The 16,374-nt window shown below is 37.7% G+C and overlaps 4 protein-coding genes across 6 annotated transcripts; 3 read left to right on the top strand and 1 right to left on the bottom strand.

The window, feature by feature from the left end:
- On the top strand, window positions 1-1,424 carry LOC120270837 (nudix hydrolase 13, mitochondrial-like). Of its 3 annotated transcripts, none has more exons than XM_039277900.1 (6): window positions 1-81; window positions 200-276; window positions 371-485; window positions 565-648; window positions 873-1,022; window positions 1,147-1,424. In XM_039277900.1, the coding sequence occupies exons 2-6, from the start codon at window positions 209-211 to the stop codon at window positions 1,324-1,326; spliced, it is 597 nt and encodes a 198-aa protein (XP_039133834.1). In that variant the 5' UTR covers window positions 1-81; window positions 200-208; the 3' UTR covers window positions 1,327-1,424. The 3 variants fall into 3 exon arrangements, with proteins under 3 accessions (XP_039133834.1, XP_039133835.1, XP_039133833.1); XM_039277901.1 differs by having other exon boundaries at window positions 386-485; XM_039277899.1 differs by lacking the exon at window positions 1-81 and having other exon boundaries at window positions 194-276.
- Window positions 1,425-4,078: 2,654 nt separating this feature from the next.
- Window positions 4,079-5,113, top strand: LOC120270689 (ethylene-responsive transcription factor LEP-like). Its single transcript, XM_039277761.1, has one exon. It carries the CDS (start codon window positions 4,337-4,339, stop codon window positions 5,075-5,077), a length of 741 nt encoding a protein of 246 aa, XP_039133695.1. The 5' UTR covers window positions 4,079-4,336; the 3' UTR covers window positions 5,078-5,113.
- Window positions 5,114-5,806: 693 nt separating this feature from the next.
- On the top strand, window positions 5,807-7,300 carry LOC120270394 (proteoglycan 4-like). The gene is made up of 2 exons (XM_039277387.1): window positions 5,807-5,870; window positions 6,042-7,300. The coding sequence occupies exons 1-2, from the start codon at window positions 5,807-5,809 to the stop codon at window positions 7,298-7,300; spliced, it is 1,323 nt and encodes a 440-aa protein (XP_039133321.1).
- A 732-nt stretch (window positions 7,301-8,032) lies between these two features.
- LOC120270688 (retinoblastoma-related protein-like) lies at window positions 8,033-15,340 on the bottom strand. Its single transcript, XM_039277760.1, has 19 exons — window positions 15,188-15,340; window positions 14,983-15,106; window positions 14,781-14,885; window positions 14,543-14,673; window positions 14,357-14,453; window positions 14,210-14,256; window positions 13,375-13,573; window positions 13,198-13,264; window positions 12,914-13,093; window positions 12,623-12,816; window positions 11,676-12,540; window positions 11,013-11,169; window positions 10,840-10,912; window positions 10,581-10,757; window positions 10,372-10,491; window positions 10,159-10,300; window positions 9,955-10,055; window positions 8,535-8,650; window positions 8,033-8,434 (listed from the first exon to the last, which is right to left on the bottom strand). The coding sequence occupies exons 2-19, from the start codon at window positions 15,085-15,087 to the stop codon at window positions 8,284-8,286; spliced, it is 3,027 nt and encodes a 1,008-aa protein (XP_039133694.1). The 5' UTR covers window positions 15,088-15,106; window positions 15,188-15,340; the 3' UTR covers window positions 8,033-8,283.
- Window positions 15,341-16,374: the final 1,034 nt, after the last annotated feature.

Below are 16,374 nucleotides of genomic sequence, written 5' to 3' on the forward strand. Positions count from 1 at the left end.
CTCTTCTCTTCCATGTTTCTTATATTGTTCTTGAGATGAGCTTTGAGAAGAAAACCATGAGAATTTTTTTTCATTTTTAAGGTGAAATTAATGGACTTCATTTCATTCATTTTTGTTTTTCTGTTGTCCTCTCTGTTTCTTAATGAACATTCTGTAAAAGCTTCAATTTGTGTTAAATTTATGCTTGTTTAACATGAAGGTTAATAGGATGGATTTAATAGCTCGAACGGGCCGACATCGGCAGCGATACGATGAACATTTTCGTCTTGTCGCAGGGTAATTTTCTTTTCTTTAGCTCAAAAGGTAAAGAAAAATATGTTTGTTTCGATCGGTGTTCTCACTTAAAAGGAGTTTTATATGATACAAGCAGATGCATTCCTTATAGATTAAAGCAAAGTGTTGAGAACAGAGGCGGAGATTGGTCGAATAGATTGGAAGTCCTCATGATTTCCTCGCCGAATCGGCATGATCTTGTTTTCCCCAAGGTGAAATTTTACGTTCATTTTAGCTTCAAGAACTTGCTCTTTCTTATCTTAGTATTTAAGTACGTCGAAATGATCTCAGGGTGGTTGGGAGACCGACGAGAGTGTCTGTGAAGCAGCGTGTCGCGAAGCTTTAGAAGAAGCCGGAGTGAAAGGAATCATCAGTGTAGGTCAATTACTGATGTTATTACCATAACTTATGATAGAGGAATTCCTAATGTAATAAGGCCTCTTCCTTATAATATGAGTAATATTCACATCAATAGTCAGTTTCAGATATTACATATATATATTTATCGATTACGAGTCATCGATTCATTAAATCATGTATGCATTAAAATTATAGTTTAGTAGTTTTCAATCTTGATCACTGTCAGTAATTATGTTCAGGAAACAATATTGGGAATTTGGGAGTTTCGAAGCAAAAGCAGAGAGAATAGTTGTAATCTTGAAGGAGTTTGTAGAGGTTACATGTTCGCGATGGAGGTTACCGAAGAACTTGAATGGTGGCCGGAGCAATCCTGTCACCAAAGACGATGGGTCTGTAGTTTGTAGTGTTCGATTTCAATCCTTTCTATCTAATGATTTTTTCTGCAACATTATATGAACTTAAAATCAATCTCAAATTCTCAATCATTTGAGTGTTTTTTTTTTTTCTGAATAGGTGGATGTAAGGGAATCAATGCAACTATGTCGATACGAATGGATGCGCGAGGCTCTCGACGCTTGCATTCGGTTTCTATCCTCGAGGAATGCTGCATTGTCTACTACAAAGTGTGTGGACAACGCTATCGATGCGTATAGTTCATCGATGGTGAAGCTAGAGGTTTCTTATGTACCATGATACTTTAACTCTAGAGATTGCTTATGTACCATGATACTTTAACTAATGTTATTTCTGAGAGTCCTGATAACTGGATTCTAAGTTGAATTCGGAGATATTCATGGCTTTGCTTGATCATTGTACATAAATAAATTATCTTAGAACAATATTAATCACCTGATTAATCAAGCTAATCATTTGATTAATCAATGACTATGAGTTCTAATTATATATGTGAATTCAGTTGCTATGTATAAATCCTCATTGAAATTCAACACGCTCACTATCTAAGTAGATAATAGTTCGACAAATCGTTAAAATGCTTTCGTTTGAATATAGGTGGCGCTCATTACAATTATCACATTTTTATGAGTATTATATAGTGTTAAAAAGAAAATTCAAATTATTTAGATAGAGCTAAGTAAATAAATTCAGTAAAAATCAAATTACTGCTTCTAATCCACATTAAATTTTAAAGGTAATAGACAAATTGAAATTAGTAAACAACTACAATAAGCACATCAACCATATATTACTGTTATGCAAGCTTTCTTTCTTAACAAACTCTTTGGTCATATAATATTAAGAAATCAAACAAATAAGCACGCCGAAGATACCCTAAATAATTTCATACAACAAGCATCTTCTTCATACCTAACATTCAAATATATTCTAATGTTTTTTTTTTTTAAAAAAATATGGACAAGTGTAAGCAGCGTGCATGTGCTTTCTAAATATACCACGCGCTCTCACCTTACATAACGGGATTCGACTCCTGGTTAGTGTCAATAGGCTATAAGGTGGGGATGGCATTCTAAGATTTCTTTCTACAGTGATGTTTTGTATTTTTCATAAAAAGAAAAAAAAATTTGAATGAAATAATTGAGAAAGCTTGAATACATGAACCATATGTTTCATACTATAAACATGAAGAGAACTTTGTGATTGTGGCTTCTTTTGACTCCATGCACCAAATGCACATCTTTACATGTCATACTCTTTTAAGTAGCTTAGGAAATGGCAATTCATGGGACTAAGTGAAAAACCATCATGTAGGCTTTCACATTTCATTGTCCTCATGCTCATCTTTGCTTTTTCAAGTCAAGGCCTGAGTGGGAGAAGTTTTACTGTCAATGTCTGAACATTCTCAAAGTTTTGTTTCTTTTCAGCCACAAGATGGTACATACTTTAAGAGATAAAAGATTAATCAATATTTAATAATAATGATGATAATAACCACTGATTCTTTTACTGTTAAGCATGAGTTATGAAGAGATGTTTCCTACTGTTACTGGCCTACTTTAGTCTACATGTGTGCTTGTATTTTTAATTTATTTCAAAGTGAGTCTCAGTGAAAAGCATCACAAGTCTACAGATACTCAAAAAACTCAGTCAAACACTGATTAAATTTGTCAGTTTGTGATTGAGGGGATTAACTTTGGGTGTGTGAATTGAATTCAGTGAACTTGTTGCATTGGATTTCATTGTTAATCTGCAGATAAATCAGACCAAGATTTCATGCACATGGAGCAGAGAGGGTTGGAGTGTAGCAGGTTCATGTTCCCTTTGTTTAGACACTGCCTCAAATGATACCTTCTCCTATAATTTGCAGGGTAGTCAACAATACGCTACAACATTGTGTTTATTATTATATTCATAAAATGTCTTCTATTATTAGCCTTTAAAAATTAATCTTAACAAGTTGGATTATAATAAGCAGAAAAGGATTAAACTGGAACGTCATTAATGGGGTCATAATACAAAGGATGAAGAGATGGTCAAGGTTGATGTTTGTCAGAAAAGAGCTTCTAAAAGTTAAACTTGGTAAAGGACAGAGATCTTATTGGCTTGGAATAGAGTGCAAGCATGGAAGCAAGTTTCTAGTGGCTATGCATTATGAAGTAGTAGTAGTAGTAGTACCTTTAGATAATAAGGACTATTAGTCCCCCCTCACATGCATCCCAAGCTTTCTTTTGACTCATTTAGGGGGTTCCACAAACCTGAAAAAACAAATATATAAGGGATGAAATCTATGCCTCTCATGAGCATCAAAAGATTTCAAAAGAGAACCATTGGCTTTATAAAGTTAGATGGCCTGTGGAACTTATCATTGATTTGGTTTAAATTGGAAGCACATGGATGGGCCATCATATAATCCTTAATTGTCCTGCTAAACTTGAAATTAAAAACAATAAACAATAAACAATAAACAATAAAGAAACATGCATGCGAAGTGATTAAGTGATTCATAACATGATTTGCAAACTTCAATTCAAGTAATCAAACACACCTACCAACCTATTTTAATTTTCATAACTGCCAAGCTTCTAACTGTTCCTTGCTTGATCTTTACAAATCATCACTTAGCTCTTCTTTTAACTTCAACAATCATAACTTATGATGAGTTTTTCGCAACAAACAGATAAGAAACTGTACATTGAATCTATGATTAGTTTGTGATCCAAGCTCAATATATATATATATATACATACATATATATACCTGGGAAGCAGCTTTATATGGTTCATAAAGCAGAGGATATACCAATTGAGAAATTATCCATGCATTAAAAGGCAGCCAAAAGGAAGAGAAGATGGCACATGCTAATCATTTCTTCAATTAAGGCCACTAATCATGTGATTACACATTTGTTTTATGAGACTTGATGCTCATCATTAGCAACTCCATTCCATCAGAGAGAATAACCATTCTTTTGATTTCTAAATTCATCAAAACAAACACAAAATATTTGAAGAATCAGTTTTTCACAATCAAACACAATGGTGGTTGGGAAGTAGAGAGAGTTTACAAGTCAGTTGGTTTTCCTAACATGTTCTTCTTCTTGGCCTCTGCCTCAAAAGTTCGAAACCATTAATATTAGGATTAACTTAATTGTATCATGGGCTCCACAAATGTAACTCTTAGACTCTATATAAAGGCCACAACTGAACCTACTTAAACCTCAAACCATAAATCATTTCTATATCTCAAACAACACAATTAGCATCATCTCTCTAATTCTCATCTTCTCATGGACTTGAGCTTTTTCTTCTCTTCATCAACCTCATCAACTCCTGCTCCGCAGGAGAAGAAGAGCAAAAGAAAGCAACAAGACAATGGTAATACCAGCACAAATGCAACAGCAGTAGCCAGTGGCACGAGGTACCTTGGAGTTCGCCGGAGGCCATGGGGTCGTTATGCAGCGGAGATACGTGATCCGGCAACTAAAGAAAGGCATTGGCTTGGCACGTTTGACACAGCGGAGGAGGCGGCAGTGGCCTATGACCGTGCCGCCCGTTCACTCAGAGGAGCACGAGCTCGAACAAATTTTGCATTCCCCGACCTCCCACCAGGTTCCTCCTTGACTCCATTCCTCTCCCCGGACATCACTGCTCACCAGACCACACTCCTGCCACCTTACTTCACTGGCACCATGCAACAAGACTCTACTCATTCTCATTGTGTTCACGTTCATCAACAGAGTAACCATCTTGCTAATAATAATGATCTAGTAGTAGCAGAGCAGGAGGCTTACATTCCATCTGGTGTAGTCCCTGAGGTTGCTATTAATACGCCAGAATGCACTTCAGAGACAGTGGCCCAAGAGATGAGCTGGTTTGATGCAGAGGAGGTCAATGCATGTGCATGGAGTGGAGCTGGTTACTTTGAAGAAGGCTACGTGCACAGCCCATTGTTCGGGCCAATGCCAACAGTGGACGAGGCTTCGCCAAATGACGGATTCCAGCTAGGCGGCAGCTCTTACTACTATTAAAGTTTAAAACAAAACACTGAAGGTGGTAGAGGTGGTGGTGGTGGTGATGCTGGTTTTGTTTCTTTTCCCTCTCTTATTTTCAATTCACTGTATCTCTTTTCTTGTCTTCTTTTGTTTTCTTCGTTTTCACGAGGAAGGGTTGGGTTGGTCCTGTACTGTTTATGTACATTGAGAGGCTTGGTATAAAATGGACATATATTTCTCATCTGATTCCTGCACACAATACACAAAAAGTATTAAGGTTAACAGTTTGCACTGGAGATCATGAGCACTAAATACCTTTAATAAAAATTAAAGAACAAAATCAACAGATGCCTGATCATCCAGCAAAGTCCAGCGTATGGCATCGGCATCAGCATCCGTGTGAGTGCAAGCAAAGTCAAGAAGACGAGAGAGAGAGAAAGAAGTACGAGGACCATTGAGTTTCCAACTCCACTTGCAGTAATTTCTTTTCATTTGATACCAAGCTTGTTTCTTTTGGGACCGTTTACATTGCTTTCTCCTCTCATTTCCCTCTCTTTTCACTTCACTTCAATGGCTAGGCTGCGTATCTGATGCTTTTCTTTTTCCTTTTTTTCTCTTTGCACTAATTATGTCTTCTTTTTCTTTAAAGAGCAATACATACACTCCATTTCTCCATTACAAATAGGCAAGGGGGTAGACACCTTCATTTCATCACAAACTAAATCCCATTACATTCCTTACGTTCTTCTAGCAACACCGGTAGTTATGCAGCAGAACCAGCCTGTCCCCGGCCGTCCTTTGTCCCGTTTAGCTTCTATATTTCAAAGAGGTCCACAGGCACCGCCACCAGCACCACCACCAGCACCAATACCCGTACCCACTCAACCCTTACAACCTCCATCTCTTAGAGCTCCTATCCGACTTCCAACTTTTGCCAGACCACCAGCACCGACCACCACTGCTCCACCACCACCACCACCACCTCCAGTATTGGCACCAGCACCAGCACCAGCACTGGAGGTGGAGCCACTACCTCCATTACGTCCAATACAAACCCGGCCAGCTGTGCCATCACCACCTCTAGTTACTCCGCCACAAACACCTCCAGTACCATCACCAAAACCAGCACAAACTCAAGTTGTTACTACTCCACGTCAAACATCTCCCAGGCCAGCACCATCACCACCACAACCACCATCACCAAAACCGGCACAAATTCAAGTTACTACTGCTCAACGTGAAACATCTCCAAGGCCAGCACCACCATCACCAAAACCGGCACAAACTCAGGTTACTACTACTCAACGTCAAATATCTCCACGGCTAACACCACCACCACCACCATCGCCAAAACCGGCACAAACTCAGTTTACTACTACTCAACGTCAAATATCTCCACGACCAACACCACCACCACCACCATCACCAAAACCAGAAATATCTCAAGCTACTGCTATTGCTCAACCTCAAGCATCACCAAAATCAGCACCAACTAATTATGATCGACCTTGGACGTCTACAGCGCCACCAGCACCAACATCTACAGCACTACCAGCATCACCAAAATCAGCAGTCCAGCCACAAGCATCACTGAGACCCAGAGCAGTGGCATACCGGTCCCTGACGCCCCCACAATCTCCTAAGATCATTAAGCCTTCAGAGCCAACACCACCACCATCGCCGAAAACCATACAACAGCAGCCTAAGAGCATCTTCTCTCAATACAAGAATGGCAATGGAAATAGCAAGGTGACATCTGACAAAAAAGAACCACCAGTTGAGAAAAATCATGCTCACCTCAGCCCGAAGAAAGGTGATGTTGTTACTGATGGTAAAATTGCCAATAATTCAACCATGCCATCTGGAAAGAAGAAAGCAGAAAAGAGCAAAGAAGAAGAACAGACTGGATGGAGGCTCATAACCATTGCAGGAGAGAACATGGGAGCTTACATGGAACTGGGCTCTGGTTATCATAAACTCCAGAAGCAGCAACCAGCAGCCACCATCTTTAAATACCAACACAACAGCAAGCCAAGTGAAGTGCAGGAGAACGAACCTCAAAGTGACATTAAGGAAAGCATGACAGTGTCTAAAGCAAGACCATTAGCAGCTATGGTGAACAGCAATGTGCAGGCAATCAACAACTCCATGGTTTTCAACTGCTCCTGCACTCATAAGAGCCCCGGTGTGCACCTCAATGTTTCCAGCCATCGTCTCCCTACGGGCACCAGCTCCTCCCACCCCAAGAAGGGTGAGTAATGCTCTGATGATACTGAACATCCTACTGGGCTTGCCATCAATAAAGGATGATGTCTGAAGCCACCCCGCTATCTCCATCATCATCAGCCCCTGGTTCACTTTCTGCATTTCGTTGGGACTGCAAGATTGCCTGACATATCAGGCACAAGATAATTTCATACGGCTTTGTGTGGTGTGAACTTCTTGATATATGTAGAATAATGGCGGTTATGCCTTAATATAATCCTCTGTTTCTGTCCCTGCCTAATTTCATGCATCTATCTTTTCACCCACAAACACTATAATAAAAAGAATATCACAATAAAAAAATGTAGTTCATGCCAAATCATCTACCTTCAAAAGTTCAGCAGATGTTCTTTAGTAGATCACAATTTTCCAACAGAAACCTTATACATGAGTAAATAATAATAATAATAATAATAATAATAATAATACGCAATTGAATTTTCTATTTATAACTCCAGCAAACATTCTTCTCGGTAAATCATACAATACAATAACTGGTATAGAAATGAGTAACCTCATGTTTTGTCTTTTTCCATCCACCTATTCATAATCTCAAGTCAATTAGGTTATAGGATCAAAAACATGGGCAATTGCAGATGTATTAAAGCCATATTATTAAATAGTTTTCGCTGGCAAAAATGATGACATATATTTATTGGAACAAGTTTGATCCTTATAATAAAACAAGCAACAATAAAAAAATAAAGATATAGTAGACTTTGATGCTAAGAAGCAATTGAAAGCTTTGTTAAGTTAGATTAGTGTTACTGCCCCTTTTTTACATGGCAATCAACCAAAGTTTATATAGACTCTGCAGACCAAAAGAGGCAGCAAAATTTGTTTATTCTACAGTGGTACACTGCTTGAACACAATTACCTATCTAATACACTCATGTACAAATAATTAAACTGAATTAGGGAATGACAAGACAATTAGACTACATACAGGGAGATGACTCAGAAAGTTGCACTATGGGTCAGCTTGCTTGCTCACTTTTTATAGGCAAGTTTGAGGTGGCAGCCGCAGCAGATGATGCTGAGCTCCCATTCTGCTGAGGACCCAGACTGCCAGCAACCACTGAATCACTCACCACATCAAAGTTGAGCCTTCCATGAACCCTCCTACCACTATTTTGCATAGGCAATGAAGAAATAAGAGAAGAAAACGAGAGCCATCAGCATCTTTATCAGAATGCAATAAAATGATAGTCATCTCTAGCTGGCATACCAATTTAAGCGGTTATTGATGGCAGTCAGGTCTTTGGATGGGCTCTGGTAAGCATGAGTGCTCTCACCAACACAGGCATAATAACTCTTGGAACTTGGCGAGAGGAGAGCATCCATCTGAGAAGGATATACTTATTTATTTGTAAAGGAGACAAAGATGTTCATCCCATAAGATTTACAATAAATTTTCAAATCTCTATCTCGTGGGTATAAAGGACAAAACAAGTCAAATAGTTTGGCATTCAAGAATTAGTTGTATAGCAATAGCATGCTGTGCCCTATTTCATAAAAGCAGAAGGAAATGTTCCACCCATCCTTCACAAACAATTTGACATGCTTTCTTATCTGAAGCAACTTCTGTGAGGATCCTGGAGAGTTCCCATAAATGAAAAAACAATTCACTTTTGATGACCAAAAGCTACCCAGCGGAATGTAAAGTAGGGGAAGCAGAAAACAAAAAAACATTTATCCACTACGGCAGTGGATCATCAATAAAAATGCTCACAGAAACTTCTAGGTGTATTTAGGAACAAGAACAAGAAAGGCAATAACAGCATCTACATTTCCCCAATGTTAAAAGCATGGCAAAATCAAAGGCGTCTACTCAGATGGAAGGGCGCAGAGAAACAAGACTATATAAAAGACAACTCCATTTATCTATTCCGTACGAAACTCTAACATTTGAAAGTCAAGGTGATGCGGTCATCATCAGTAATTATCTTTCAAGTTGTTTTCATTTTTTTCCTAGAGTTTGTTTCAAATTTGTTAACAATATATTTATCCTTTAGATATGGTTAGAATGAATCATCCTTCTGTATAGGATTTAAATTTCTTCATGTATTTATGCGTCATGTTATTAGGTTAAAAAGTCATTTGAACAAAACTTTCAGCTCTTCTAGGGTAATTCTTGTTGGTGAGAGGCTAAAACTCACTGGTAGTGACTGTGAGAGACTACCATATTTTATGATAGTTCTATTTTCATCCTTAAATTATCAAGTTCCTCTTGTTATTATTATGTCTGGGAAAATTCAGCAAACTTAATTCCAAGATTTCTCAATTCTGTGAATTGGGCCGCATCACAAAGCTCTGAAGACAAAAAGCAAAAGCTTCCAGAAAAGTGAAAACACAATTGCGGAGAAGGGACAAGTAGACAATGGGAAACTCATGATACATCATCATGAGAAGGCAGGCCTCTACAAGGATAAGATTCTTAGAGGGTGAATTCAGGACCACTATATACCAGTCAGGCAACCATCATACAAATAAGGAGCCATTCGTTAATAATCTTATCATTGAGTTTTTATCAATCGTCACAAGAGGAAAAACATGCTATTAGAATATATTGAGCAAGAAAATACTTAAAAAAAATATGTGTCCAGATTGCCAAATTTGTGGTGGAAAGATGGACAAAATCAGCATACCTTTGATGACCGCAGAGGAGAAACATAAACATTATGGGTTGTAGAAACTTTCTTTGGGGACATATCTGGCAGACTTGGGAATGGGGAGAACCGCGGTGACCCTGAAATTGGGCATTGATTCATCCAATGAAGGTACTTCAGATAAAGTCTGCTTTAATGTTTCAGTGCAAAGTAAAAGTGGCAAGGGGAACTGGCAAGACATACCACTGGTATTGTTCTTATCCTCAGCAGGTTTGTTACTACTCTGATTGACTCCAGAGCCTAATTCAACCAATAAAGGCTTAACTGATGGAATAAATACTTCATTGTAGAAGGTTATTATATCAACATGCTCCTCCCCCAATCTCTGTTTTGCAAAATCAGTTTAGAAATTATTTCATAGACTTGAATCCAAGAGGCAAAGGTAAGGTATATTACTCCATTGTGGGATGTTGATGGCCAATTGACATAGACACTTTTAAAAATCTGAGGTTTGCACTGAGGTTGTTTCCGATAATTATAGATGATTTCCTTGAAGGTCAAACTTAATTGTGAAATCTGCCACAGGAAAAAAAATTTGGAATGAGAACCTTGACATATATAGTCAGAAAACAACAGATGATTGACAATCATGAAATGCACAGTACCTTAGCAACACCATAGAAGCTGCACAATATAAGTTGGTCTATATGTCTATTGAAAAAAAGAGCTGTATGCTGACTAAGGATGTGTTGGATAAGAGTATAGACACGCTCCAAAATTTCCTGGGGCAATTGTAGTCTTTCACACATGCTTCTTATTCGAATAGCAGCCAATTTCACAATCTACAGGGTGCAAATCCAAATTACAGATTAGAAATCAAAAAAGGCATTTAATGAAAAGAACAGATCTATGGAACAAGGTTACTTTGCTGAAGAAAATATTAATCCCTGTCTCTGCACACATTTCTCCTCCAGCTGCAGGGTTGGGCCTTGTTGGGCTACAGAAAAGGATTCACACATGACATTCACCATATAGAGAATTTAAACTGCTTCAAATCAATTCATAGAATAAAAATGTGCTCAACAGTGTTTACTAACCTTGCAAAAGCAGACTGAAGATGTGGTAGCTTTGGTTTCAGACTGTTGAAGGTCGAAAGACGTTCCTTGACCGGTGATGTGAATGAATTACGTTCTGCTAACACATTTCTATACTCACTGCATAATCTCTTTGGAGACCGAACATCTCCATTCTGGTCTGTAACCACAAATATGACACAAAATGAATTCAGTTAGGGTAAAAATTGATCCCGCAGACATTCTTTACTCTATAATAGAAAGATCTTTACAAGTGCTTTACCAAGATGACAAGAAATTCGAATCACATTCACAATAAGGCATTCAAAAAGAACATCAGTTTATATAAAGTAACACCTAATCATTTTGCACACAGTTGTGCATGCACATATGTAATCTATGCTGGCATCCATATGCTTATGCTAACAAGTAATATGTGTTTAGTAAAAACCTACGTAGCTTGAAAATCATAAATCTTGCATCTCACACTTACTTTCAAAAGGGGGAGTTGCCATTTATAAATTAAAATCATCATATCCACTAAATGCTTTAACTAGAAGAAATACCTTCACAGCCGCTGCTTACCTATCCCATGGCAATGGATGACAAAAACATAAGCTATCAAAAGTAGTTGGCTATAAAAAAAATAGCCACTATACTGCATGTACCTCAGGCTAAAAAATCTACCTGTGGAAGACTCCCATTTCTTTGGAGGTGGGAAGCAAACTGTGGGCATGTTAAGGTGAAGTGCAATTGCATCAAGGGATGGCATCGGTTCTGCCAATAGCCCCAAGCGGTTTATTTCAGCTGACAGAGCTGGCCTAGCCACAATTAAGGAATTGTACATTGATGAACCTTTTTCCCATGCCATACTTTCTAAGAGACGCTCTTCCAAGGAATTAAGATGTCTTTTCAATTCTCTTGGAAGAGTTTCCTCATGTCTCACGAAGCTCTCTATCACCTTGCTCAAATCAAAAGCTGTTATGCCAGCTCTCTCCAAAACAGCAGGAAACATCAATGTAATTGTTTTATGAGTAGCCAAGACAAGCTCAGCTGAACAAGCAAGCATGCAGCGATGGAAACGCTCATTGGATAATAGTGAAGTAAGATTGTTTCCATTCAAGATCTGTGCTTCTGCTCTGCATATTGCTTCCAAAACCCGATAGTACAACTTCATAGCTTCCAGTTTTCTTTGTTCTGCCCATATACCATCCATGAGGCTGGCACTCTGGAGGCTTCCGGCAATGCATCTTTCTCCAAAAGACTTACTAGGAAAAACTGCCTCCAATATTATCTCTGCTCTACGCACAACATCACCAGTTAAATCCCTATCACATGAAGAAAGGAAGTGTACAAGTTCTTGCGAAGGCTTTGAAGGAAGGGCAGAGATGACGCTCCGTAGCCATTTTGCAGTAGTCATGGCAGTACTTACTGGTGTGGCATAGACTGCTTTTGAGTTGTTGATACAATTACCATTTGCAGGAGATGCAGGAGAAAAACATAAAGGACTTGTTATCGTCTTTGATGGTGATGTCATTGCCTCAAATTTCCGCTGCATATAGAAGGTTAACAGTGAATATGGATTTTGAAAAAAATTGTGAATAATACAAAGTGCAATGATGATACCAACTGACCTTTGTGCTGCAAATGTTAATGGAACTTCCAGATAAGCTTCCATTTCCAAGTAGACTGTCTTCCTCATTAAGAAGCATGCGTTCATCTAGTTCACCTTGCCTATTAATCACATCATCATAATCTTTCTCCAGGAGCACTAAACTAGAATGCAGTGACTTTTCGTCCAGTAGATCCTCAAAATATGTCAAACCATCTGCAGAAAAATGGCATAATTGTTGTGGCATGAAAAAAAATATGGAAGTCTCAATTATAGTATTTGTAATGAACAACACAGAAATTTTCTATTTGACCTGCGTCCACATGATCCAAATTTTCAGCTTTGCACTCTGAAGCAATACGAGGGCTCTTTTTCAGTATATCCACTATCAAATTATTCACTTTATCCATCATTACCCTTAGCTCATCTTCAGAGGTATGGTAAGCATCACATAAGGAAGCAAGTATGTTCACACCATTGTTGGATTTTTTGGCTGCCAAAGAGCAATATATAAAATTTACAACAAAAAATTTACCAGAAATTTGTGGACTGAAATAAATAGACAATTAAACTGAACATGAATAATCTTGCAAGTACCAAAATGAGGAGAGTCCTGCATGGAAAATTTCCTGAATTGAACAGGGACATGAATAATGAGTACAGCCTGTAAAAAATATTCCATAACACTTAAGATTCACATCAATGCAAACTTCTAAATTGGTAGTAGTTATTTATTAAAGATGGTCTACATGAAAAGTATGAGAAAAAACTAACCAGAACAGAGACTAGTCCATTTGTGCAAGTCACAAGATCTTTATGAAGGCTAAGTTCATGGACACGCAGTGCCAAGAAAAGTAACCATCCAAAACGATGATGGTCTGAAACATATCCAGTGCCACCAGAAACCGTGAACTGTTGGTTGGTGCTTTCATTACCAGCCAAGAAAAGCTCTTGATATGTTCGTTTGTAATACCTACACACGATATGCATATGAGCTAATGTTGAAATGAAACCCAGCGCATTAATTTAAGGCAGAAAATTTGTTTGTACAATCCAACAAAAGAAAGGAAGGCATATAAGAAGAGGAGATATACAAAGAGATGCAATAATTTGGCTTCACAGCAGCACAAACAAGATGTTAATACTACTTTATGCTTCTTTTACTTTTCTATTTCATGTCAAGCCGCTTTTTCTCAGCACCAAGCAGCACTAAAGCTCATTTTTGCTTTTTCAAAAAAACAACTATGGAAGACGAGTAATAAAGCAAACAAACTATTAGAGAAATTCTATTATGAGATTAAAAATCATATGCATATTTAAAGGTCAAGTGCACTTGAAGAAAACATATTTAGAGAATTGAGGTCGAGACAGAAGATGCATCATCTGATAACAAATAAATTGAAATGTTTTAGAAATTGAAACAACATTAAAAACGTCATTGAAAACACATTTCTCAAATTCTCTCAAAAAAAAACCAGTGTATCATCTCATGAAGCACCATCACAATCACATCAAGACACTATACCACCAGTGTTCAGCAACTGTATGTGTGAGGCCAACAGCTCCTATATGGATAAATGCACAGAAAATAGGTCACGTGGAGCATTACCTGCTTAGATGGCACAAATGGGCAACATTGGCTTGCATTTCCTTCAACTATAAGTACTCAAGAAAGAACATGCGAGTTAGTTATCAGAAGAAACATTTCGTATCAGAACCGAAACATAAAAAGGAAATTGCTCCTTTTAATTCTTACCTCAAGCCTTTTCTCCCAATCAGACCCATACAACCCATTTAGAGCATGCCCAGCCTTGAGAGAAAACTGAGGCATCTCCTTGAAAAAATCAGCAACTCTAAAACCCAAATAACAAAAAGAAAAATGAACAAACATAATACACACCTAAGAAAATGTTGCAAAAATGAGAGAGAGAAAAAACTTTACTTTAGTTTGGTAGCCCTTAGAATCTGGCATAATGAAATCCCTAATCCATTCTCTTTCTCTTTGCTGTTCTCTCTCAATCTCGAAACACAATACAAAACAAAAGCCGACCAAAACTTCTCAGCCTCTTCCGCCTAGAAATGCAAACACAAATAAACCAAAAAAAAAAAAGATTTTTCAAACACTGAAAATCCAAACAAACAAAGAAAAATAGTAAAAGCACAAAGAAACGATCTTTCACCGATCCGCTTCCAATTGATGACATATTCGCCACTAGAACCTGCTTGGTCTCTTTGAACAAAACCAACGCTGACCTCGCCGTGTTCTCATCCAGCGCCAATCCATCCTACTCCACCAGATCCCAATCTCAGAAAACATACAAAAATCACCCCAAAAAAAACAAAAAAAAATCAAACAAATTGACTTAAAAAAACCAAAAAAACCTTGCATAAATCCGCAAACCGGGCCTCCATCTCTCCAGCATCATCAGAATTCGAAGAGCCCGGCGACTGCCCTCCACCGTTCGCATCCACAGCTCCAGGACTCATAAATCCAAACCCAACCGATCTAAACCCAGCAATCCACCAGATCCAAAGCAAAATCAACCTCCCAGACTGAAAATCAAAGCAGAAAACCAGCAGATCTCACCTCAAAAATCTCGAAATCTCTGGGAATCGTGCTGATGACGCGGATCCCAGCCAAAAATGGGCCAAGGGTTTTTTGGGGGGAGAATGCTTGGAGGGGAATTCTATTTTTCTTTTTCTTTTTTAATTTTTTTTCCCTTTCTCTTATTACTTCATTTCCCTCCTTTTCCCGGAATTTTTTTATAATTTGACCCTTCTTTAATAATATATTTACATCCCATGGATTTAGCGCGGGAAAAAGAGATGACATGGAGAATATCATGTGATGCCATGTCATGACCGACCATCACATACATAAACATCCAATTGAAATTTGCCACGTGTTATACCGTTTTCCTCAATTTCCCCGCCAGACTCGAGATAAGATGTGAAGGGGCCCACAGGCACGGGTGTCCTCGAGAACAACCAAAAGAGACGTGGATCAGGTAACGATGTGGGCCAGGTGAGGTTATGAATGTTATCTCGTCCGTTAGATAATAATCGGACGGACATAAAAGGACAGAAGAGTGAGTGCATTGATGAAAAAATTTTCCTCTGTGCGGGGACCGTCCGATCATCGTCCGGCACCTAAATATTCGTTTCTGATAGTTTGGATCTCACTTGTTCTGAGAAATTCACTTGCATACCAGTACTGAAAATGAATAATTATTAATATATTTATATAATTAATAGTTTCTTAGGTTATTAGGTTTTTTTTGTAAGATATTTATTTCGAGTGGACCAATCCAAAATTTTCGTAGATGCTTGTACACTATTTGATAATATATATGTATATATATATATTCAATATTTATATTTAATATAAATACATTTAAAAAATGTAAAAATGAAGGGACAAAAACATAAGAGAAGTCCCAGCTCAGTGAGGTGGCATATTGGATACATTATTTAAGAACTAAGAAGGTACTTATAATAGTTTAAAAAAAAAGAAAAAGGTACTTATAAATGTAAAAATGGAGCAGATGTTTAATTTTAAAAAATAAATAAATCACATATATTAAGATAAAAAATTACACGAGAGAAGAAAAAGCAAATTTATATCCGCTAATAGTGGAAAACACATTAGAACAAAACCAAAAAATTATTTATAATTTATATATTTCTCTTTTTTGTGATATATATATATATATTAAATTTAATAAGTGACAAAATGATAAAATGTTTCACTATATCTTTTAACTACATAATATA

Source organism: Dioscorea cayenensis, chromosome 10 (genome assembly GCF_009730915.1).
Source record: "Dioscorea cayenensis subsp. rotundata cultivar TDr96_F1 chromosome 10, TDr96_F1_v2_PseudoChromosome.rev07_lg8_w22 25.fasta, whole genome shotgun sequence".
NCBI classification, from domain to species: domain Eukaryota; kingdom Viridiplantae; phylum Streptophyta; class Magnoliopsida; order Dioscoreales; family Dioscoreaceae; genus Dioscorea; species Dioscorea cayenensis.